The sequence below is a fragment of the Leishmania donovani genome, chromosome 13 (assembly GCF_000227135.1).
Source record: "Leishmania donovani BPK282A1 complete genome, chromosome 13".
Lineage (NCBI taxonomy): Eukaryota > Euglenozoa > Kinetoplastea > Trypanosomatida > Trypanosomatidae > Leishmania > Leishmania donovani.
Genome location: NC_018240.1, coordinates 612099 through 620403, shown reverse-complemented (window position 1 = coordinate 620403; position 8305 = coordinate 612099). Strand labels below are relative to the sequence as shown.

Below are 8305 nucleotides of genomic sequence, written 5' to 3'. Positions count from 1 at the left end.
TCCGTGTGTATGCACGTGTGTGTGTGTGTGCGCACCTGTCTGTGTGTGTGCTACTTCGGCCTCGACGCACGCGTGGCAGGGACATCAGTGTGCGACGAGATCGGGCGGAGGATCGCGTTTTTTTTGTCTTCAGTGCAAGCGAGATCTTTATTCCACCTCCCAACGTTACCTGTGAACTCTGTTTCACATGACAAAGAGCCCCAGCGACTTCATGGTCCCTTCACTCTCTCGCGCTATTGGGCACTTTCCCTGCCTTCAGAGGAGGTTCGGCGCCCAACGGACTCGCGCCCATGTCTGCACCCGGTGAAACAGGAAGGGGGAAAGGACATGTGGCCCCGCAGTCTCGTCAGTGCACGAGCACAGGCGTACACGCCTACGCGTGTTCTTGTACGAAAGACGCGCTCGACTTGTGCTGGCATGGGCTCAGTGTAGGCGGCACGCACGCACACACCCCGATAATCGCACTGATGGAGGCGAGTATGCTGACTCGCGGATGACTTCGATAGAGCGTTGTCCCTTCTTCCATCTCCTCGAGCCTCACCCCCCGCCACAACCGCCCTTCTCTCTCTCTCTCTCGCGCATGTCGGTGAAGAATCAACACGTTTTCTTGTGCACGACCACATGCCTGTACTGGTGAAGGAAACGAGCGAGGAGCACAATCAAAGCACTCACGCGAACAGCAGATCATAACCTCTCATTGCCGTTGGCCTCCTCGGTGTTGGCACGGGGCCTGACGCAGCGCAATTTCTCGCGTTCTGCTCTCTCTCTCGTCTCTCTCTCTCACACACACACTCGTTTCTCTTGCCTTCCTCAGGTGCAGGTGAGGGCTGTTCGTGTGGCCAAGCGGCAACGCGAAAGAAGGCTGCATATGCTCAGGTGTGTGCGGCCGACTGGTGAAAGCCACACGGGGAGCTCGCACACACCAAGGCAGAGAGAGGAAGGGGTCGTTGGCGACTGTCGCAGGAGCAGCAGCCCAGGACAACATGTCCACGCTCTCCTACCAGCGGCAGTACCAGCAGATCCTGGCGGATCTGGCCGAGGTACAGCGCGAGGATGTGTACGTGAGCGCCCTGCGCGTCCCTATGGACGCCAAAGCACGGCATGCGTACTACGCGCAGTACTGGCTCTCCCTCTACGTGCGGTACGTGCGGCTGGCGCGGCAGATTGCCGTCATCCATGACACGGAGCTTCAGCCACAGCGCCGCGGTGATGTGCGCACACTACTGGACAGCTGTCTTGGACGCATGCTCGAGGCGCGTCATAATATTGTTGAGCACTGCGGCGACTATGTGGCGCTGGACGACACGCTCGAGGAGATGAGGCTGTCCCCGGAGGATCTGGAGCCGCCGCTGCCAACGTACCTGCTTGAGGACCGCCACGAGGTTCTGCTGCAGGAGCGGGCGTACGTCTTGTCTCTGCAGCAGCACTACAAGGAAACGGCGCCTGGGGTGGCCCCGGTGGCGCTCGCGGCAGCCGCGCACAGCGCGGCACTTTTCGCTGAGGACCCCACTAAAGCTCTGCCCCCGTTTCCCACCACTGCGGAGAAGTCACCGGCGACGGCAGATGGCGACACGGCGCCGATGTCTGTCGAGGAGGCTGTACGCATCCTGCAACTCGCTGAGCGCGGTCGTCAAGCTCGGCAGCGAGCAAAGATCCAGCTGCAGCTCTTCCGTCAGCAGCAGTACGCCGCCGCGCATGGGGCAGAGCTGCAGTCTCTGACGGGCAAGGATCGTGCGGCGACCATCGTACAGAAGGTGGCTCTCGGCTACCTTCAGCAGAAGCGTGCCAAGGAGCGGTACCAACAGGAGCAGGAGCTTCTGGGGATGACCAGCACGGCGGCCGTTCGCGGTAACGCGGCAAGAGTTGCCGCCAGCATCCACCACGACGATCGCAAGGCGCGGCAGCGAGTGAACCAGGCGGAGCTGCTGCAGAAGAAGCTTGAGATGAACCGCCAGTTGAAAAGCCAGGAAGGGCCCAAGACGCTTGAGGTGATGCTCGACGAAGTGCTGATGCACATGGCCTACGCACGCCTCGATGGGAAGGCTAAGAACGGCATTATGGACGTTCCCACAGTGGAGGACGGAGGCACATTGACACTGCTCGGCCGCAGCACTCGCAAGGCTGGATCGGCTGGCGCGTCTGTTGGATCTGAGGCAGGCGGCAGTGAGAAGGCAAGCCTTAACGGGACGGGCTACAGTAGCCGCTCGGTATCTCGTGTGTCCGAAAGTGTCGAAGCCACCAATGCTACTGCACAGGGCGGCCCACGTAAATCCTTTCGCCGCCCAGGCAATGGCGATGCCGCCGCTTCTGCCTCGACAGCCGCACCGCCCAGCGTCTTCCTCGATCACGTCTCCGCCACAACCGAGCGGCACAACACGCTCTGGAAGGAGCAGTTCCGCCGCACCCGCGTGGAGAAGGGCGACCTGGATCAGCCCTATGACGAGACTTTGCTGAGGCGGGAGCTGCTGGATGGCCCCCGCGGCATTATGCAGGATCTGCGCCAGTGCGTCGACCAGCTCGTGATGATGGAGGTGAACAACCTCAAGGAACGTCTCGAGGCGGAGAAGAACGCTGGCAAGAGGAAGAAGGGCGGCCGAAAGGGTAAGAAGGCGAAGGCCGCCAAAAAGCCGAAGCTGCGCGACCCGACCAAGGGCGAAGATTTGGAGTCCTACCTCAACACCACCGTCTACGAGAACAAGCTGCAGCTGCCGCCGCCGGATGTGCGGCTTTCGTCCTTCGTCGGCCCCCTTGGCGTCTCGGCCGGGCCGCTGGATCGCCTGCTGCGCACGCAGACCGTTGATAAGGAGATCGAGAAGAAGTGGAAGCGTGTGCTGCGCGGGTGGAACGACGACGTGCAACACGCGATCGGGATGCCGAAGGAGAAGATGGAGACGCTCTTCAAAGCGTACGCGCAGCCGTCCTCGTGGCTGAAGGACCCGTCTGCCGCCGAGGTGCGCGCCGCCGTCACCGACTACGCGGTGCTGCCTCTGGGGTCGCAGGTGGTGCACGACCTGGCCCCGCACCCGACAGGGCTGTTGCTCTACGGTGCACCCGGCTCTGGAAAGACCCTCCTCGCCTATGCCATCGCCAACGAGAGTGGTGCTCGCTTCTTCAATCTGTCGCCTGCTAACTTCCTCACCACCAAGGGTATTGCCAAGATGGTGCAGGTCGTCTTCTACACGGCACGCATGAAGGGGCCATCGGTGATTTACATAGACCGCATCGAGAAGATCTTTCCTGGGAAGGGCGGCAAGCGAGGGAAGAAGAAGGACGGCGAGCTGACGCGTGGAAAGAAGCTGAAGAAGGAGCTGCTCAAGGGCATCGCAAGTCTGCAGCCAACAGATCGTGTTTTGGTAGTGGCCACGTCGACGGAGCCGTGGTGTGCCGACACCGCCGCCCTGTGCAACATCTTTCAGCGAGCCGTGCACCTCGCCGCCCCCGACTTTGCGACCCGTGAGGCGCTGCTGAAAACCTTCATCAAGGCGCGGCTGGATACGGTTCACTCCACCGCCGTCACCCCTGCAGCAGAGGCATCCATCGCGGAAGCCATCCGCCACGTCTCCCTGCTCACGGATGGCCTCTCCGCTGGCCAGCTGCGCGACTGCGTCACGCAGACGCTCACCGCCCACCGGATGGAGCGGCTGGCCCATAACCCGATCGCAGCTGAGGAGTTTGTCCCTGCGCTGGCCGTCACGACTGGACTGAACGCTGCTCAGGTGCAGCGTTACCATGACTTCCAAGCGTCGCTGCCGGTGATGATGCGGCGCGCCAACGCCGTTGAGGACTTTAAGCCATCCGAGGATGAGGCGAAGCACCGCTAATCGCTGCCAACAGAGCGAAGAAAAGGAAAAGCAGCAACATCGTCTACAGTGGTGGTGTGGGGGTGGGTGGAGGGAATGCAGTTTGCACGTCCGCGCATGGTTGTGGCGTGTGTGTGTGTGTGCGTGTTTGCCTCTCTCTCTCTCGCTGAGGATGGCGTGGGTGACATGTATATTAGATGACCTGCGCGGCGGGGACTTCTTTTTTTGGGGGAGGGGGAGGGGTCTTGGCGCTCTTCCCTGCCCTTATGCCTTGGTGCACCTGTGCAGGCAGGCTGGCAGGTGTATGCGCATCGGTGTATGTAAACGTGACCCACTGATGTGTGTCTCTGTCATGTCGAGCCACGAACGAACAAAGTAATATCGTCCCCCTTCCTCTCCGGCGTCTCTCTCTCCATCACCTCCTCTTTCTTTGATAGTCGGAGACTCTGCCTGCTCGATGGAAGGGGGGCATGTGCCTGGTGGGGGGTGGGGAGGGGCAGACGCGGGGATGAGGAACAAGTGCCTCGGGCATGACGAGCGCGAGCGTGTGTGCATGCGTGGCTGGGCAGCAACGAACCCCTCCCCCTCCCCTGTTATGAGTGTCTCTTGCCTGGTCTAATGAAGCAGGTAGAACAAGGGCACTGAGCCCTTTTTTCCTGTGTGGGTGCGGCAGCGCCCGAATGCCGTGCTGCTGCTGCTGCGCCCTAACGGTGCCGCTCTCGTGAATGGGGCCCTTCTGATGTCGCCGTTTTAACGGCGTCTCCTTTCGTTTCGCTATCCAACTGCTGTCGCCATTTTTCTGCCCAGCAACTCCCCTGCCCTCCACTACTCACCCATCCACTCTCTCGCAACCCTTGTCAGACACGCGCCCACCATCGTGGATGGGCAGGTGTGCTTCGGTGGTCAGCGCCTCTGGTCTTCTCCCTTTCTCCACAACTTCGCATTCCGAATCAAGCGAATGCGTGCACGTCTTTCGCGGCTGGCCGACTCTCGGCCCCGTGATCGAAGGCGGCATGATGCGCAACGTCATCATTGTGTGTTACCATGCTGTCATTGAGAATGCGATGTCCTTGACGATGGAGACGATTACCTGACCTGGGTTGGGCAACAGGCCAATTATGGTGGAGCTGGCCCTCGACTTGCTCGACGAGGACGCGAAGGCGAGCACTGTCGAGGTCTTCGACATCGCCACAGCCAGTACCCCAGCAACGACGGCTGCCGCCGCCGCCTCACCGGCCCCTCGTCACCCGACTCGGCGCTGTGTTCAAGGAAGCTCGGCAACTACCACAAGCTCCGTCAAGAAAAAAGGTGCGCTTCTGGGCCGAAGAACGTATCACGTCTTGATGCAGCGGGCCGACGGCTACAATGCAGAACTGATGAAGAGGCTGCAGATCAACTCCAAGGGCTACGACACGCTCCTCTCCGTCCTTTGCTCTTCCTTCTTCCGCAAGAAGCTCAATAAGCCTACCACCATCGCGTTTAGCGACCCCATCGTGCAGCATATGGCCGCAGAGCGCTAACTTGGCACACGCGCTCCAGCCGACATTGTGAAGTGTGGTCACCTTCTCCACCTAGCAGCAGACGCAGCACTGAAGACGGATGGGGCGACACCCAAGTCACAGCCAAAGCCGCAGCGGCAGCAAGCAGCCGTTCCGCAGCAACCGTAAGACAGAGAACAAGGGTTACAGGTAAGCGGCTGTGTCTGTGCGTTGAAGTGGGCCGGTGCTGCTGCCAGTGCTGCGCGCCGTGACTAGCGTCTCACGCCCTCCCGTATTTCTCGCAGCCTCCCTTTCCGCTTCGACGCCAAGCAGTCGATCAGGCTTGTCGCGCCTATGCGGGGAAGATGCCCGTTGAATGCGGGGAGTGGGGGAGGTGACGGAAGCCAACGCACGAGGGATACCGCGACGGTGTCAATGCTGTCGGCAGTGGTGAGTGCCCATGTGATGGGACGTGTTGGTGGGCTTGTGTGTGCACTCTGCGTTGGTGTTCAATACGGTTCAGGTGAACAACAAGCGAACAGCGAGAGCGGAGCGGCAAACAGCGAAGCAGAGACATCGCGTGCTCGGCCGAGAAGAAAGAGCAGAAATGGCAGAAACATGACGACGGCGTGCCAACTGTCCATGCTGACCTCAGGCTTCCCTGCTGTTTCTTTCGTGTTGTGCGTGTGTGTGTATGTGTGTACGTGCGTGCGTGCGCGCGTGTGCGCCGCTGCTCTTATCTGCTTCGCTCTTCTCCTCCTGTCTCCATTCTTTCCTTCTTGGGCACTGCCTCGCATGACTGCACTGCTTCTCATCCACCTTATCGTCACGCACACATACGCGATGGATAGGTTGGCCCATCGAACAGCGAGTACCTCGGCATCGCGTACCCACGAACGGTTCCCTCAAGCACTTATACGAAGAGGGGTACGGTCAGCATCACTGCCACGATTTCTTTCGTTCCTTCTCTGGCGCACGAGCATACAGATTCTGGTGTGTTCTTTGCTTCTGTGTCTTTGTGCTCCAGCTGCTTGCACCTCACGCCGGTGAGGTGGGAGGAGAGCAGCGCGTGCGGAAGCGGACCCCCTCCTTAACCTCATCGCTGTCACTATCGACGAAGAAGGCGCGATCGAAGTCTTGTGGCGACTTCCCAAAGCCACGACCACCTCAGCGACTCACACCCACCATCCTTTCCCTCCCCCAAGCCTGGCGTGTTTGTGTGTGTGTGTGTTTGCGCGTGCGTACGTGCGGTGCGTGTCCTTTCCTGTCGCCTCACTTCTCCCACGCCCGTCACTCCAGACAGACATACACACACACACACACACGCCACCCTCTCTCCTCTCCCTTCTCCCCCCTCCTTCTTTCCCGCCTCTGCTTTCTGTTGTTGTTGCGTCTCTTTTGTATTTGTTTCCACTTTGAAAGCGACTCGCTCTCGCGCTCGCTCCGTGTCCGTGTGTGGACGTGCGCCCCCCCCCCTCCCCCCATGTAAAGCGGCCGTTGGCCGTGCCCCTGCGCTTTGTACTGCTGATTCCTTTCACGTGTCCCCCCCCCCCAACACCACCACCACCACCCAATACAGCCCGTACGCTGCCACCCCTGCTGCCTGCTGCCTGCTTCGCTTTGTGGTGGTGGTGGTGGTTCTTTTCACGGCTCTTCGTTTGCTTGCTTCTTTCGTTTGTGGCTGTTGTTGCTCGACGCATCCGTCTGTCATGTCGAGTCACCCGTTCGACCGCTCGACCAGGCGGACGCACTCGCCGTCGAAAATATTCCCGAACACCAATTCGCATGCGCCTCGCTCGCCCTTCTCTTCACCAACCCTACAACGCCATGACGACCCGTTCAAGAACAGCGAGAACATTCTCTTCAGCACCTTCGGCGCCGGTAGTGTCTCAGCAGCCACCCCAGCGACTGCCGCGGCAGCGTCATCCTCGTCGCTGTCACCCCTGTTCAGAGCCAGTGAAAACGGCAGCAGCTACTGCGGTAACGACAGTGGCGATCAGCACGCTGGTGCAGTAACACCAAAGACTTCACCGCCGGCGCAGCCAACCCTCTCGTCCGAGCGCTCTGGTGCGCGATCAGCGCTGCCAGACGCGTTGGAGCGAATCGCGCGCCGGCTCTCCACACTCATCACCACCTCACCAGCGCATGAGCCTACAACCGCGGCGGCGCCTGAAAAGTCACCAGCGAGCCCGGTTGAATGGGCGAGTGCCCCTGCCACGGTAGAGGATGCAACTACGTCAATGGGGGCCGGCAGCCGTAGTACTGGCGGCGGCGGTACGACGAGGTCCTCCACCGAGAGCCGCACCACAATACCACTGCCGTGCGTGCGACTCCCCCCTAAGATTAGCACAGCACCTTCACCGCCTGCCCCGCCAGCGTTGCAGCCACGGCGCGCCCATCAGATTCACGAGCCCTTCCCCGATCGCCGACCGGCCATACCATGGAAGCTGCGGCACCCCACGAGCCCCCCTCACTCGCGGCCGTCGGTGGCGATGGCCGAACGCCCGTCTACGCTCGCCATCAGCGAAGCCAAGACCAGCAACCGCCTGCCCGACCCTCTGCGCAGTCCAACAGACCGAACCCGGGAGCACCTGCTCTCTAACAGAAGCTTTTCCTCAGTGTTGGAGGCGGTGGCAGGCGGCACTAGCCTGTCAAGCACGCCGGACTTCCAAGAGGAAGAAGGGGTACAGCACAAGCGGACGTTTGACTTCTTCGGTGCGACGCCACACAGCGGAGAGTTTTTGCCGCTGATCGAGTGGCTGCTGCGCCGTGGCGAGCGCGGCGACGTCGGTGCCCCGACGGCATCGCAGAAGGACGGCGACGAGTACACGCAGGCGAGCTTCTTCAACGAGGACTACATCATGAAGCTGTGCGCTGCGGCGACGGCGGTGCTAGTGAAGGAGCCAACGCTGCTGGAGCTGGAGGTGGTAGCGCACGACACGCTGGTGGTGGTGGGCGACATCCACGGCCAGTTCCAGGACCTCTACACGAGCGTGCTCTGCCAGCAGTACGACCGGCGCCGGTGCA

The 8305-nt window shown here is 61.0% G+C and overlaps 2 protein-coding genes across 2 annotated transcripts; both read left to right on the top strand.

The window, feature by feature from the left end:
• Positions 1-983: 983 nt before the first annotated feature.
• Positions 984-3821, top strand: LDBPK_131580 (hypothetical protein, conserved; the record flags this gene model as incomplete). Its single annotated transcript, XM_003859319.1, has 1 exon — positions 984-3821. One exon carries the CDS (start codon positions 984-986, stop codon positions 3819-3821), a length of 2838 nt encoding a protein of 945 aa, XP_003859367.1.
• A 3949-nt stretch (positions 3822-7770) lies between these two features.
• LDBPK_131570 (phosphoprotein phosphatase, putative) lies at positions 7771-8302 on the top strand (the record flags this gene model as incomplete). The annotated part of the gene is made up of 1 exon (XM_003859318.1): positions 7771-8302. A coding segment is annotated over one exon (532 nt), but the record flags the coding sequence as incomplete, so codon positions are not given.
• Positions 8303-8305: the final 3 nt, after the last annotated feature.